A 17,660-nucleotide genomic window follows, 5' to 3' on the forward strand; every position below is an offset into this window, starting at 1 on the left:
AGCTAAAACGTTTTCTAAATATATAAAAGGAATTAAAAGTCCCTCGAAACAAACTAATAGTAGATAAACAAAAATCACTGATTTTATAGAAACATCTAAAAAATTTTGTGCGCCAACTTATCGAAGAACTAAAGGGGACAATCCGAGATAACTTGATTCGATTGATTCCGGATAGCTACACATCGAAGCATACAAGAAAGTCCAAAAATAAAGCTTTGTTCAGTTTTGGTTGAATTTCTACAACAATAAAGCTGATGGGTATTCCATTTTGAGTAATGATAAACCCTGAGGTTTTTGGCGAAATCGTGAGCGTTAGCTTCAGCTTTAGTACAACATTGGATCTGCACGATCTAAAAACATCGAGATGATACCAACCTGCATCAAGCTGCCCCCGTCAGGCGGAAGACATCCATACCGCAGCACCGGATACTCCTCTCCATCATCAAAGTATGCTTCAACATCTGCGAAACACTTCCCACCTGGCCGGACTTCACATGTCCCATTGGAATCTCCATTTGGACAGTGTCCTTCGCAGTAGCACTGCCTCCTCACTGTAATAAAGAAATAATAGCAAATTAGTCATATAACCCATAAAATACATTAATGTCGGCCTGCTTCCAACTAAGGAGAAATATGACAAACCATATGTTTCAAATAATAATTGTGTATTTGATAACTGTAAAATAAATTGAACACGCACTGAGAAGCGATATAAAGTTGTTGTGGGAGGAGAATGAATACGGATGGTTTAATATGATTTTATGACAGTGGATTTCAGGATTATTTAGTTCCATGTGAATGTGTGTTTTTGATGAGGTGGGCGTTTTCGTAAATAGGTTATTAAATAGCCGTTCAGGAATAACAAATATTATCGCGAGCCCAATGCTAAAATCAAACCAGTTGAGGCCGAAACCAGATAAATGTTAAAAACAAATATACAGGGTGCGTTAGTTCATACTAAACACCCTTTAAAGGGAAAACTAAGGCAAGCCTGTGCTATGAATACGTATCATCAGAAATCGCCGCGGAAAGCGCTTCGTTTCTGAGATGCAGACTGTTGAATTTTGAGACATCTCGATAAATTAATACGTCCTCTCAGCTCCTACAGCTGAAAGATATTCGATCCAAATCTAAACCGTGCCAAACTTTAAGAGACGTCGACTTATCAAAGTTATTACACAACCGGGAGACATTTTCTGGGGGTGGACTGCATTTTACCACACCAAACATTTTTTTAGCAAACACACCCAAAAACATTTTTGTTTAACATATTTGCGTTACAATTTATGAGTTTTGAACACAGAACGGAATGCTAATTTGCAACATGTGTAAACTTAGTTATAATAAACGATCGTTAGCTATCTATATATTAACGCAAATTTTCGATAATGCTCATCGTTGCCATTGCAGGTGACGAAGCGAAATAGACGACTAAGGAACATTTACTGGCTAGAAACACACAATAAAAAAAAGCGGTAAAAAAGTATGATTTTATAGGGAGCCAGAATTGGGGATCAGAAAGTGAATAGTCACTTGGCACTGCAAGCCCCTTAACGTCGGCACTACCTGCAAGGCGAAAGCCCTTGTTCCCTCGCAGAGCTATAGTGGCATTATAGCCAGACACTTGGGGGGCTAAAAGTTGTATGTCCGGGGGTAAGTGGGAACATGACCAACTTTTGTTAACCGAGTTGATTAATTCAAAGTTCATTGTGGATGGTAAATTCCCACAAATTGGAAACAAAGGAGAAATCAGAGTCGCTAATGAGGTATCTCACTACCGTCAAGCACGTAGCCGAAAATGCTTACTTAATGCTTTGGGTGGATAGTTCTCAGTAGGTAGGACTTGTTTTCATTATTCAATTTATGTTAATTTTAGTTTAAGTAGGACAGTTTAAGTTGAATTTCGGAACATGGCAGATTTCATGTTTAACTTGTGATTCAAAATTTTGCATTCTAGAACGAAATTAACAAATTTTACACTAACGTGATCCTTAATAATTTGAGCTGCTAACACGTTTCCAAACGGTCCAAAGGAGTTCTGTTTTCTGCCAGGAACTTGAAATACTTAAGCAAATTAGAAATGTATCGTGGATTTTCAAAAAAATAGGGTGGGCATAAAAATTTCACTGAAAGCATTGAAAATGTATATGCCGTTTAAATTGCCAGAAAGTTTGTGCCGGAAAACGTAACGACATTAATTTTATAGAGATTACCCGTCTCTAGCACTTTCCACCTTAATAGGCAAAATGTAAGTGCAAATATGTGGTTCGGTGAAATAATTGGAACACTTACCGAAAATTATGGTTTTACCCATCACTGACACTTTCACACGTCTAGTCTATTAGAGCTTTCTTCTCTTAAACAAAAAAAAAAGACAAAGTTGGAAGTATCGTGATAGTTACTTATAGTAGAACATTCTTCGTTACATTCGTAGAGTGAAAATTGTTGGAAATCGTATCAACTACAGTTGAAGAAACGCAAGTGGTATAATTTTGAAATTTCGAAGATATTTACTCAGCATGTCTGAAGGGAAAGATCATACGACTGAAAAATACGACGTGATTGTTCATACTTACTACCTTGGTGACATTATCTATCCGTTGCCGAATCGCGCTTATGGTTGATTGTTCATGCAAAGATCTAAAACACCATTAAGTAAAAGGCAACAGGCTATTATAAGCAAATGATGATCTCATTAACTCTAAACTTTTTCTAACTTTGGTCACAACCATCGTTAGCTAAGAAGTCACCACTGCCTTAGAGATTCAAATTATTTCGTATATCATGTACGTGCTTTTTTTTTGTTACATTTACGTATCAATATATTCACCCACCTGAATCAATCCTATATGAAATGAAATTCACTTTTAAAAGTATAGCTCATCGAGTTTATGAGCGATGATGGATGGTGGCAGGTCTAATGATGTTTCTGAATGGCAATCTGGCATACTTACAATCGGGACTAATAGAACCATGGCGAAAACAGGATTTCCGATGATTGATGCACATGAAAGTTTTCGGCATTAAAAATAACTATGCTAACATGGAACAATTTATCAGCCTATTTTGTTTTCACTTGAATGTTTGATCCAGAAGGTATAATACATGGAAATAACAATTTTTTTGCTGTGTACAAGTTTCGTTGGGGACATTTATTTATGGCTGGTTTATCTAGTGCATCACTATCGAGGCCAACAAAGAAGAGAATTTACCTCATCATTTGTGGTTTTCAGTAGCATCAATTCGAAGCTACTCCCATTTTCACGGATATTTATCTAGGTAACTTTATGGTGCTTTAAAGACTACGCTACAGAATTTCCTTAATTATCGGTACAAAATATTTATGGAATGTATAACAATGTGGAACGTGCATAAATTTTCTCTTCTTTTTTCAGCTTTCACAATGTCGCTTTTCTGCTGACATATTTTTTTATTTAGTGCTTTGTTGTTGTTAAGGCTGCCTAACGAGGTGCAAACCTAAACCCCAAGATCTAAAAAAAATAATAATAATGAGGCTCTAAAATAATTAAGTACAACATATGGGACATCCCATTTCAGTACCTCACACAGCCATTTAATTTGGTCTTTGACTAATTACATTCTAGAGGAGGCTCATAAATTTTTAATTTACATTTGCATAATGACGTCGAATCCAGCGTCAAATTAATCGAACTAACTACACAGTGACGCAGAAATAAGTTCTCGCCCATATAAGTTACATGTAGTTAAATACGTATGATGAAATTCTCAATTTGTTTTCTAGTAAAAATTTAATTAAATGAAATGTCGGAGAATTCATGTTAATTCTAGAAAATATGATAAAATAATAAAAGGAAAATGTAAAAGAATATAGAAAACGGTATATTTGAAAAAAACATTGTCGAATATGTGAAAAAATGTTGATACCTGTAATATCCCGAAAATGGGCAATATTGAAGAATAATGTTGCAGTGTTAATAACGAAATTTGCCCTTTGCCGAGATCAAAACCATAGATAAGTAAGTCTAAATCTAACTATCATCAGCTTTTCTGATGTTGGATACTCGGCCTTAGAAAAGGTGCATCGAAAAAAAAAAAAGGTAATTAAGGCATCCTAATTAGACCAAAGTGGAACTAAAAGAATTTGAAGGGAGCCTTTGTGAGGATCAAAGAGCGTTTTGAAATTCAAATAACTTGGGTTGGTTGGTGTTATTCAGGCATGAATACCCCAATCTAAATTTATAAGCTGTTCGGTTCAATGACTGTTGAAATTGCTTCGGGTTCTTGTTCCCCCGAGACCATAAAAATCGGTTGATTTTTATCAGGTTCGGTTGACCTACACGCGGAGCCAGTCAAGTATTGGATTTGTCTGAGTAATCCTGATACAGTCATTAAATTTCTCAATTTTGCCCAGTTATTCCGTGTGTTTACAAATATTATTCAACAAGACCTGCTTGCAAAATACGTTCCCAGATACCCGATTAGGTTTATCCGATATCGAATGCAAATAACTCATGTTTGAACTGCTTTAGGAGGTTCGCTATTGTTCTAACGGTACCAGCTAGAGATAGTTCTCCTTTGTTTGGCGGTGAAAAGTCACAGTCTGGTTTGATCAAGTTTCTAACTGTACAAGACTGCGTCTAAGAATTTTCACAAAAATTGACTGTCACGCAATGTCGTTCTCATAGTCGGGACCAGTTGACCATATTTGACCTATGAGTAATTGGTAATAGTGGCCGTTCATCTTTTTTTACGCAGTATTCCAGGATTTTAGGTCAGTGTATCAGGAATCCTTAGAAAAGATCATTTTATGGTTTACTGCTCATACGTGGTATACCAGAACAATACGGACAACAGAACATTGTTAATCACTAAGGTGAAAAAAGGCCTATTTAGCTCAATTTACATATGTACTAAATTGTTTCGTTTTCGCACTAGAGTGATTTAAAATTGAATTAAAAATTAGTTTTTCTTATAGTTTTACGATCTTTTCCTGTATCTTCAAATTCTGCATCGTTCTAAATCAATTCGACGTTTTCATAAATTATAGTCACATTCTCATTCTCGATTTTGTTTAACTTATACTTCAATATCAGAATGTTTTTGAACCTTGAACAATTATTAAAAATAGCCAATTAATTTTAATATATGTATAAGTGGATGCTGGTAAAAATAACAAATTCGGCAAGTCAAGTTTTCTTAATTTATTTAAATAATATACAATTCTGGACACTTTTCGTTTACGATGAAAAGTAGTAAGAGTCAAAAAATCTTACAAAGCTTAAAGGTAATTCTAGTCTATAAAAGTAGTAAACAAATGGGTGAATTGAGGTAAATGGACCTATTTTCAGCTCAGGAATTAGCGACATCCTGTTTATTTTGGGACGCCCTGTATCATGATAGGTTGTAGTCGTAATTTTTTCTATTATGTGTTTCGAAGCTATAAAATTTACGCCAAAATATATTTTTTAAAGTTTTATCTTTGGAACCATCCTCTAAGTTTTAACAACAAATTGTAACTCGTTCTCATACAAATTGTAACGAAATTTTTATGATTTATTATTCAGTGATCTTAATATATACTCTTAATTGGGTTAATTGGTCAAAAATTTCATTCTCACTCTCACATGTTATTATAGATTCCGGGTCCAAGAGCCTTTATATTTTTGATTGAATATTTCGCTGGTTAACTTTTGCGCATTTGGTTAACTTTAACCAATGAATTTCGGGACACTTTGTAACTACAAACCTACTTCGTTACCGAGACAGGTTGTAAAATTTGCAGTTTTTGAAAAAAGTTATTTCACAGCTCTTTCAGTTCTGGAAATACTGAATTGAAATTTTAAACATAAATGTATTACCTCGTTCAAAGCTACACATGCAAATTTTTTCCAATTTATAAGCGGTTTCCTATGAAAGTATTAATTCTGTAGCATCCGTGAACACGTACGCAAGTAGAAATGCAGTACTTCTTGGTTTTTTTGCCATGCAGTCTACGGAAAAATATTATAAATAACGGGTATATTAATGATCAATTAATAATCTGAACTTTCGCTACGCTCACGCGTTGAACACTCTCGATTATTAAAGACTTGTTCCCTAAACAACTATTTCTGTCTACTGCCAATTAACATGTTTGTTTAATATATACAAAATCTAAGTTAATAATCCATTTTAACACTTAACTTTTCAATTGTTTAAATTTAATGCATGATTTTCTTATAAGCAGCCAAGTATACACAAGGTTAGCAAACACGGTATTGTTGTCCTACTTGACGCTTACTCAATAGACAGACACAGACTGCAAAATATTTAGTTTTTATCATCTGTCTCCCTGCTTCATGTCACAGGTATGTCATCGAGTTCGAGTTTTTTAAATCGGTCACATGAATTCTTCCAGCAATACCATGCGTAGCTCTCAAATTTTTCTTTCAACTTTGAATTATCAATTATTTTATTTACGTGCAACCTAAAATTAAATGTTCTTCAAGAACCCGGCCCAACATCTGCAGTCATTGTAACTAACTCGTGTAACAATGAGTGATTAATAATCTCAATTCTATTAACGCACTCGCTTCGCTCACACGTTAAACCGCTTCGATTATTAATCGCCATCATTAATACACTGAGGCCGAGTGGCTGAATCGTGGTTTAAGCTCGGTTCTGATAATCTCGGCCCTCGTATCTATGACAAGACACACGTAACGAGTTTGTATGTCACATTGCTGTTATTGTAACAGAAACACATTTTTTATGGATATCAAAATTTACGAGTTGAGTATTACTCGGCGAAAACGTAGTTATTACCTTAGCTTACTTCATGGCCTTGTCTTCAACTGAGTTATGAAACTGCGGCAGTAAATTACCACTTTTTCCTTGTAAAAAAATAACTATTTTGTACAAGAAAGTATCCAAGTTACTGTTTCTTGAGCTCGTTCTTTATATCTTTCCTCGAACCTATCACGGTCCATCAGAGCAAAACTCTTTGCAAAAGTTGCGGGATATCGACGTCTTTCCAGGAACGTCAGTTTATTTTCAGAAGAAAAAGAATTGAGAATATATAAAGTTTGCAATGAAAAATATTATCTGGATGGCGTTAGCAAGAATTCCACAATAAAACGAATTTATTGAGAAACGAACCGTAGGTATTTCAGTTGGCGGATAAAAATATATCAGACTTCATTTAGGACAAACCAGAGACACATTGCTGCCATAAATTCTCCCATTTGATTAAAGACAGCAATAAATTACTACCGATCATCGCCAACTTGCTGGGTGTATACATTTTCCTTCTATGTTAGTACCATATGGCGTCCAACAGCTAAATTGCGACTGTCTTCTTTGACAAAAGCTCGTAGGAAATTAAGCTTTTGGCCATCGGCGAGAAAAACACAACAAACAAATACGAATAAAAAAATTCGGGTTCACGGTCCAATCAAGGCCTTCAAATTACCATAAGAGAGGTGGAAAACAACTCACCAATCCATGTAGAGTCCGTCACATACATAACGCGAACGTTTCAACCACAACCCGACACTTTTAAGGCTTTTTTGCACTTTTTAACATGGAATATTCACTAGAAAACGATACTATATGTCGTTTCATGAAAGGAAATACCACGACTGAAAGCTCGATTCTGCTTTCTTGGCTCCAAGATGTTGAACAGCCTTTGCCTCTTCTCGTAGTCAGGTATACGACGAGGGTACAGCACTGGCACTGATCGACAGTTTTTGCACTGCAGTGTCTTTGAGATACGATATTAGAGGTAGTACCAACGCTAATATGTCCATCACTAATGAAATTCAAAGAGAATATACGCTCAGAGGTTTACGGCTGGTTAGCGATTAGTGAGTTACTCAGAAAAACCAAATGGGAAGACACTGTTGGCAAATTTCTAAAATTTACTGACTGATGATCGAATTCTCAAGAAGTGCAGAAAAATTAAGGATTCACTTTCTACATGAGAATTTTCTTTTATGTACACAGAAATTAAAACAAAAACTTATTAAAATCGCAGAAAGTCTCACAATTTACTGTGATTTGTTTCGAAATTTGATATTTAGGGGTGACTAAGAAATTTCTAAAATATACTTCCTGGTAATTGGTCTTACTCAGAAATTTAAAAAAATCATCTCCAGACCTCTTAGAAAGCATAAAAATTTACATTCTTTAGTAAATTCGACACTCAAAAATTAAAAAAAAAAACGTAATATGGAAAACCTAATTATATGGGTGCCCAATTTTATCGTACCAAGTAGCTAATTTAGGAAGATTGTAATGGATAGACAAAAGTGGCACTAAATCATATCGAAAAAATCCACAGTATCATGTCAAAATTTTAACGTTTAAAGTATCAGTACCAAAACTCACGACTGGTATTGGCGTCTGAGCTAAAGCGGGTCTGCATTATTAGTACCCAGTGTTTCAAAATTAATCGTCTTTGGGAGGGTCTTAGAGCAAAGCTCTGTGTCAGTAGAACTTTAGTACCCGGCTATTAAAGCAGTTTGGGAAGAGTGCTTGTACTCTATATCTATTCTGTTACAAAATTAGGGAAATAATCGGACTGTTAACCATAGCAATGCACAATACCTAACGATGGTAGTGCTGACAATCGCGTATGATATGCGAGTATTAGGCCAAGTTGTTGCATCACGGCTTAAGATTGGTTTTCCTAAACCTGATTCTCGTAAATTTCGAAAATAGTTTCCCTTGATTTTCCTATTTAGATGATATTGTGATTTTGTCTGTATATAACATTCGGATTTAACAGAACCCGAGCTTAAGCCATAATTCAGCAACATATCGTTAGATCCATATGTGCTTACCTATTTGGATTTATGTAAATTGCCAGTGATTGCTTTAATCTGCTTTAAATGTCGGATATATAATCCAGGATATGCGTCGGATTAGCATCAGATTTACCTACATCACTTTGTTTTTATACTGTGTTGACGCTAAACAAATTAATTTTCTAAAAGTATAGTGATATAATAACAAATGTGCCCGAGGTACATGTTTGTCTGCATTTATAAGTACCTATTTATTAGAGCTCAACGCCGACGTTGTGGTGTCTATTGCACTTTATTTTAAAGGCAAGGTCGTACTGCTGATATAACCTGACCTGGTATAAAAATACAAAAGAACCTTATTGACTCTTTAATTAAACTTTTAAAAAAACTAACAAAACTATATTTATTCCAATTGTTATCGTCCTTTCTGAGGTGAAGGAACTGGCGGGTGTGGAATTCAATGAATACTGAGGGGTGTATTTTCGCCACAATGCACGTTTTCGGCAATTTAACAAATTTTTTTTAACATTTTCACACATTTTTTTCGCGTGTCGTCGTCGCTCTCAGATTACTTGGGGTTTTCTTACAGTTGCAGTTGTTGACCTGCCTTCTTTAGCAAATAGTCCAATCTGTTGGCGTTCTTATCACCTTACTACTTCAGCAACTGTAGTCTTTTCAGTGCAACAGATAAAATACAATATTTACTACACATTATTCATATTCATTAAACGTAATACATTATAGATAATTTACTGGTCACCGTGGGAGTAATTACAATTTTATTTCGATTGACCCGTTTCGATGGTTGCTCAACCAGGTTATCTGGTAACTAACTAGTCGGGCGAAATGCTAGTTGTATCGAATGTGGCGTAATCTGCAATTGTTGCAGTACCCGCCACACTTTACAATAATGGCAGAGCTAAACGTTCCATTGTATTCAGGTTTTGGTCTGTTTAAGTTGAACTTTTGATAAACTAAAGGTTAGAGAACAAAATATTAGTTACCATGCTTTCGTTCTCTTACCTCGATATACCACTTGTATCGGGTTTTCGAGTATTATTAATTGTCATTACTTTTCAACAAATAGTATCTCAGAATTTAGAAAGATTAACAGAAACATATTAAAAATAATTCAAAAGACTGCTAAAATGTTACGGGAAATAATATGAAAAATAATTCTCAAACTTCAGCAGAGAACAAAAAAGTCGAATCAACTAACGATTAGCTAAAACCTTCCTATTTTCTGTTCTCTGCATACGTATACGTTGAATGGTAAAGATTTTAGACAATTTAGTACTAATTTTAGATTTGCCTTCAAACTGTTTTTATTTCCTCTTTGAGATACAAAAAACTGGCGGATATCGTTTTTTTGACTATGAGTATAAAATTTGAATTTCAAAAAATACAAGTATCTGACCATAAATGTGGAGATGGCTCATCAAATCGGAACCAAACGGTCTAGTCTAAAAATTTGCCCATCTGTTGCTATAAAAGTGACAGTTTTTACTCCCAATGAGGAGAGAAAAAAACGATACACACTGTATTAGAGTGTGAAATTATTTGCGAAGCTAATAAATCTACTATGATTGTAAATAGATTTCACATTGTCGTGATATTACTGACGACTGTTTGCACTTAAGTGTATCTTATTTTCCTCGTACGACTCGATATACTATTACGACAACTCAAATACGACGAATATCAGTATCGAATTGACACCATTCCCTAAATACCCTATTTACCCGTTATGGTATGTAGTCGTCTTCCAACTGAAAAACTTTAGCGTGTCTTATGTACGTGGGTAAGAATTCTGAAATCCCTAATGTGTAAAAATGTTACAAGTCAACCTCAGCTCGGATTTCATATCAAGATTCCATATGCCGGTTTCATCCTCTCCCCAGTCTCGGACACATATCTTCTTCCCGATCTAATTCTCTGGGTTCGGAACATAGGCGTAGCAATGCGATTTTAATTTGAAATTGTTTCTACACGCAAGATATTTATTTAAAATTAGACGCCAAATCAAATGGCACAAATGCCGGAGCCTTCTCGGCGTTTTCTTGCTGATGTGAGAGAGGTGGTTTTCTTCGGCGCTTCCCGACGTCATTCGAGAAGTTTTTCACGATTTTAAGCGATGCCAGACACGCTATTTAATTAACAGATCCGACTTGGAATTAAAACGTTAGATAGGAGTTTATTTGATCAGATTTAATTTTTTGGGTCGCGCCCCTGATAATGCAAGTCGAAATACTGGCAGTCTTAAAAACTGTTGGGATACCTGTGGCGCCTTGTGTCTGAGGTCTCGCCTGGGCCCACTACTGAATAAAAGATCATTATACGCGCAGGCCGCAACAAAGAGGTCCTTTATGTTTTTCTTGTGTACCTTCTCCTTTGAGGTGATGGTAAAGGGTGTGCACAATTCATACTTATTACAAAAATGCTCGGGATGCTCGGTTCGACAAGCTCAGGTACTAAATAAACACATTTGGCAATTATTCAACAGAACGATTTTCACTGCCAAACTACGGATTGACAATTAAGTTTCTCGACTACTACAACCAACTACTAAACTACACAGTTTTTTCCTAATTTTAGCCATCTAAAGGTCGATTCAAACACATCAGTCCTGTGGCGTCACAGTGACGTGACGAGACTGATGTGTTTGAATTGACCTTAATTGTTTTGATCTCAGGTTTCACCTAAATCTTAATCCAGCTTTCGTTCGAAATAACAGCTTTCGTCTGATCTGAATTTCATCTGAATTTCATCCCAATTTCAATTTTCCTCCTACTAAAATTCTGGAATTAAACAAGAAACAAAGGCTTAGATTTGGAAACGTTTAGAGCTCAAACGGGGGCTAAAAACGTGTATGACATGATAAAACTTAATAAAATGATAGGCTTAAAGCTACTAATATTTCAACAAAAGCTTAAAATTGGATGAAAACTTTACGTTAGACATACGGTGAAGGAGAACACTGAGTTCCTAGCCAGATAGAAAAATTAGAACAGAACTCGAGTTAAAAACCGGATAAAATAAGAAATAAATGCAGTAAAGACGATGACTTAAAACTCATTAGAAGTCAAGTTGAAAATAGCTATGCAGTCACCACCAATTGAATTCGGTCCAATGTAGAAAGGGAGGATGATAAAATCGTGAAACAAAGGTCGCAAAGAGCTTAAAATTGGAAAGAAATGTCCTTAAATATAGTAAATAAACTGAGCTCAAAGAAGATCCCAAAATGGGGTAAAATATGCGAATGTCGCTTGGTTCTTTAGAGATGAACGATATCTAAATCGGATAAGCGCTCTTATCTCGAAAGCTTCATATCGTTTAGTATTCGAGTAAGTTTTGCCTTCAACTTTTCCATATAAAACGATTTCTGTTTAATATCAATCCATTTAACAACAATTTCGCGGACTCGCATTTCGATTTCGAAGATCAAATAATAGGAGCAGAACCTAGAAGCTATAATTCTTGAAATCAGTCAACCGGCATCTGGTGCCCTTAGGACAGTTTGGTGTTAGTTTACTAGTACGCGGAATGACCGTTAATAATAACCGCACAGTTTATGATGGAATTTCTTTCAAATTACATTCCTTAATTGATTCCAATAAAATACCACTTAGCCGGTATTATGCTTTTTCAAATCGCAAATGAATTGCATTATTCAAAGAATCATACCAGCCGAATGGCAAAGTGAACGCATGACTTACATTCAGCAGCGAATGGAATTTCGCTGGCAACGCATCATAAGGAAAAATCAGAATCTACCGCAGCTGCGACCACAGGTGTGTCAGTTGTTTTGCATAACGCGCTTGTATAGCTCTAATAATGTCATTATCATTGAACATTAGATTACTATTTATAAATATTTTCCTGCACAACTTTTACAACATTGAAATCGCTTTAGACGCCGATTTTGCCGCACGATTAGAAAATTCTTGTTCGATGTTACCTTGTGGAACCGCAGGGCAAAATGGCTTCAAGACTACTTTACTGAGGTACAATGTGTTTTGTTAGGAACTGATAAACAGGGTATTTGAAATTCCAAAGCAATTAAGATAAGATTACGCCTCGTCGAAAAATAAACGTAACGCAATTTACAAGAAACTATGAATGGGAAATTATTTATTCAGTGAAACAGCTGTACACAACACCCACAGTTTATTTTCATATTTCTACATTGTGGATTTTTCAAAAGCGGGACAATGCATAGATTGTGCACAGGAATATATCAGTCAAGCTGGCAATTGCTAACAAATTAAGACACTTTTTACGAGTGTACAGATGCATAAAATGTCTAATATCTTCTACAAACAAACGGACATTAGGGCCACTTGACTGACAAATATGTAATTCAAAGTTATTTTGTAGTATTTTACGATGGAGGTAAGTGGTGACGATGGTGGCAGTTTACAACAGGTTAAAGCTGTTGAAACGGTGAAAAAATTATTTTCCTCTTCGCGTCCAGAAATGCGCACTTTCTCGCACGCATCTGAATGTGGAAAATTTGTTTTCGTAAAAAAATATATTCCGAGAACACAGGGGCAGAAGAGTATTCACCTTGAAGGTAAAATTGTAATAGTCGCTCGAAAAGTACTGGTCCGAACGAGTTAAACTAAAATAAATAAATCCAATTTCATTAATAAACTAGTGTTTGGAAAGCTGGGATTTTCGGGGTACAGCATATCAAAGTTTTATTAATGAAATTTTCAATAATTATGAAGGTACATTTCCTATGGAATATTTTGGTTATCTAAAACCATCTTTCTTGATGGTTTGTTTTTCTTATGACTGTTCTATAGGACTGTACTCGTTTTCGAAAAAGCAATTGTAGATTTGTCCATCCAAGTATCACGCTAATTGGGAAAATAATTTTGAAATTGCCGTAAAAAAAAATGTAATTGTATTTTTAAAAAAGTTGACTTATACCGTCGTTTTTTGATTATGGTTGCCATGAAAGTTAATGTCAAAAAGAAACGTCACCGGTAGTACTGCCACGATTCAAGACACGTTGCTTTTTTGTGTTTTGGATTTAATTTATGCTTAATTTGAGTAATTTTCTTGAAATTTTATAAAATCTAGTGGTGGAAAATCTCATAGACACCGCGCTTATGCAATGAACCTCACGTCTTTTGATCCATCAGTGCTGTGCGCTCAGTATTTACACTAGACGTTCAGGTCATAATGATGACCTTATAACCTTGGTGGATAATATACTATTACACTTACTTATCTCCATCAAACCATTACGATTCAGTACACGAACTAAAATTACCTGGAACAAAACAATACATTAGTTGAAGGTATAGATAAACCATATTCATAGAAGTCGTAGAAAAGTAAAACATGTAGAAATTATATATTACAAGTTAACACACTCACTCAGAATTAAAATAAAAAATCAAACTTTAGTTTTAATCCTTGCTACATGCAAAGATAACTACTGAACACTCAAGGCTGCGCATCAGACACGCTTAATTTGAATACAAAACTCTGTAATCAAAACAAGAGATTACCCATTTTTCTGCCCGATTTTCGATTGGCCATAAACTAATCACGTGATACAAACACTTTAACGACGACTTTAAGGAGTTATTTTCGGTAATTATCTAAAACAATAACTTGAATTGTTTTATTGTGTTTATCAACGAAAATAACTAAAAATAGATCGTTCAATATCACAATAACTTATAATTGTCGCAGGATGTGCGTAGTCGGTAGTTTGAGTGCGTGTAGGTTAGTTCACGATTTATATTCATTATCGACCGAAAATGTGGGTACTGAACTAAAATATCTGAAACATTTAAATGCTTAGTACGCCTCTGGTCGAGCCGCGCATAAATACCTTCACTTTTAATTAAGTGTCAGAGGTACAAATGATTTAGGTTTGCGCCCCATGGTCCCGTTCCGAATCGGCCTTCTTCTGACCTTTTTTCATCTGGCGCCCCAAACACGTTTTATTTTGAAAAAAAGCTATAGAAGATGCATCAAGGCGATGTTGCCGTTCATAATTTACTTAGAACTTTAAGTAATTGGTGTAAGACCAGGAGTAAATCGCTGAAGGAAATGTGACGAAATCGTAACGAAAATTACCTGCAAAATGTACGTAAGGTATGAATATGTCAGAAAATATGAGTAAATACTGTACCAGGTTATTAAATCGGTTATTTATTGTTTTGGAACAATCAATAACTTTATGCAAAGTTTTATAATAGAAATTAATGTAACCAGTTTTTTGACGTAGCATTTAAATAATTTCGAAATTGACATTTCTCCAAGTGGTGAATTAGTAGAAGTGGAAGTAAAACGAGGGCGACAACAAAATAAAACCACAAAAAATCCAGATGTCATTCAATCTCAACACCTTTATAAAATAGAAAACACCACTATTTATTTTTTATTTTACAGGGACACAAGCGCTGCTGCCTTTTTAAAAATTGTTATCTCTTCTGACGTTAAATTTTCTGTTCAAAAATATATCCTTGAGAATTAGTTTTCTCAGTTATTTTATCGATACTGGAGTTTAGATATATGTCGAGGGAATGTTTGCGTTGTCCTCAGTAATCAGTGAAAATTCAATTACAATTCCAATCCCGAGATGGTTTCTACAAATTCCCTCTCAAAGAGCAGCTGCTGCAATGTTTCAGAACAATTAAAATCGACTGGTAATGGAAAAGAATGGGACAGATTCCGCATTTCGGAAATGAGAATGAGACCAGAGACGAATTGAAGTGAAATTGGTTTTAATGTAAACTTCGCTCTCGTTCCGCAAAAATAAAACATGTAATATCCGACTCTATCTATAAAACTATTAAGATAAACTATAAAACGACAATGCAGTTTTTGCATGGTCTCGTGACACAGATGCATTTAAAAACTTGGCAACCTTGAATGAAGCAGTGGGTAGAGGAACTGAAATAAAGACAAATAATTGTTCGTACACCATGTCAAGAAAGTTCAGCTTCAGCTTGTAGTATTCATGTGAGGTTCAAAACCGAACCGAAGAGTATAAAATTTTAAAAATACAGGTCGATTAATTTGACTTAGACCTAGAAGAATAAGTCGTTAGAATTTGTAGGCCCGCTGGGATCAAAAAGTATGCATTAAAATTTGCCATCTCGACGGGCTCTGAAAGTCTACACAGACATTTATTTAATTTTCAAGACGCCGGGGAAGTTTGAGACATGTTTTAAAGATGATGAAAGGATCTGCGGCAAAAATTTGAGCCCCCTGCAGGAGTAGCTTATACCCTAGGGGCCGATAGACCAAAGTCCTGACAATTTTACCAACACGATAATATCCAGGGCAACGTTGAAATAAAGACAGAGTATGACTCAGTTTTGTGGTTTCTACAGCAGTTACCTTTCGGATAAAGCTGCCAGTGCATTGATCTAGTAGCCGTTAGAGATTAAAGAGTGGAAGTCCTGTCAATACTGGAAAAAAACTCATCAAAATGTTGTTATACAGTGGGACAAATAGAACACTAGATTAGCCAAAATTAAAACTTAAAAATATTATTAGCAAACCTATGATTCCCCTGACAATTTCTTCGCAAATACTTAGAGCATCATTTCTGTAAGTTTTTCACACGTCTTCCGCCAAATACCACGTTCTAAAGTTAAAATATCATAAATCTTCTACAGGATGTTCCCGTTGCTCTATGACTTTTATGCAAAAGGAAAATATACGACCGTAGTTTAAAGTTGGCAGTGTGATGTGTGAGTCTCGCTCGCGACCGAGCGTGTAGGAGCTACGATGAGACAAAACAAAACCACCAAAAAAAATTCTCAGCCACAACCAGTAGCTGACAGTCTATAAATACGAAAGCACTAAATAGCGCAGGTGCTTCTTTGCTTATTTTAACTACAACGGCGGATGTGATAGATCTTGAGATATATTATATCACATAGGTATGCATGTCCGAAGGCGCCATAAACAGATAAAAATCATTTGCAGTTATTTCATTTTTGAAGTACCTAGCCGCTTGCACCAGTCGGACCATTAAAAAATGTATGGAAATGTAAGAAATGATAGTAAATCTATGCGAAAAAGTGGAAACTGACAAGAAATTAATGAATATGTTGGAAAATATGATACATGGTTATTGCCTCGATTGCTGACGATATTTCTATTAATCAATAACTTTATTTAAGGTAATAAATAAAAATTATAACGGTTAATTTCATTTTTGTGATATCAGTAAAACTTCCCTGTCAATTTCCTCAACTTGATATTTTCTCCAATTAAACGAGAAGTGCTGTCATTTTTAATAGCGTTCCGTGGATCCGTCAGCAACATTTCAAAATAACGCAACTTGGGAAATAAGGAATGCTGCAGGAAAAAATATGATGAATTTGTTAAGGAGATGAAATCAAAAAATATATATAGTCGAAGGAAAACCTCTTCTGAAAAACATTTCACACATGGCTCAGCCCATTAAACTTCGGGATATATTATTTCATGTATTTTCCGAGGTACCCACTTCCTTTCTATAGTGTGGTAGCTACCAATGATAATAATGCCTGGCGCCGCTAAACTTAGGGTATTATTGAACTAGCCACTATCTTTGGTCTTTGCTGTATGCACTTTAGGGGCAAACCGGACCAGGAAATGATTACCCCAATTCTTATCGATAGTGTCAACAAAACTGAAGCAGGGTTTATGGTTTGAGGAAAATAAGTATTTTTACAACCATATCATAAACAAATTCACATAATAGTAAAGGTCTAAGCTGGGACAACGAAGGTATTTTTGCTGTAATGGTCTTTCGTTCCGTTAGCAACGTATAGTCAAATAATTATTTTTTATTAAATATGGAGGACTAGGACTTGTCATTCGCCATGCCTGTATGCACCTAAGGTTCAGAACGAACGAACGTCTGATTTT

The 17,660-nt window shown here is 35.3% G+C and overlaps 1 protein-coding gene across 5 annotated transcripts in view; it reads right to left on the reverse strand.

Moving 5' to 3' along the window:
• The window catches only part of tkv (thickveins), a 79,833-nt gene that overhangs the window by 3,221 nt on the left and 58,952 nt on the right, over positions 1–17,660 (reverse strand). For 3 of the 5 annotated variants that reach the window (XM_066403676.1, XM_066403679.1, XM_066403678.1), the window contains exon 2: positions 376–551. In XM_066403676.1, the coding sequence (XP_066259773.1) occupies positions 376–551 (176 nt within the window). Of the gene's footprint in view, positions 1–375; positions 552–7,458; positions 7,649–14,003; positions 14,050–17,660 lie in introns of those variants that run through there. The other 2 variants (XM_066403677.1, XM_066403680.1) reach the window with 2 other exon arrangements.

This window comes from Euwallacea similis, chromosome 30 (assembly GCF_039881205.1).
Source record: "Euwallacea similis isolate ESF13 chromosome 30, ESF131.1, whole genome shotgun sequence".
NCBI classification, from domain to species: Eukaryota; Metazoa; Arthropoda; class Insecta; order Coleoptera; family Curculionidae; genus Euwallacea; species Euwallacea similis.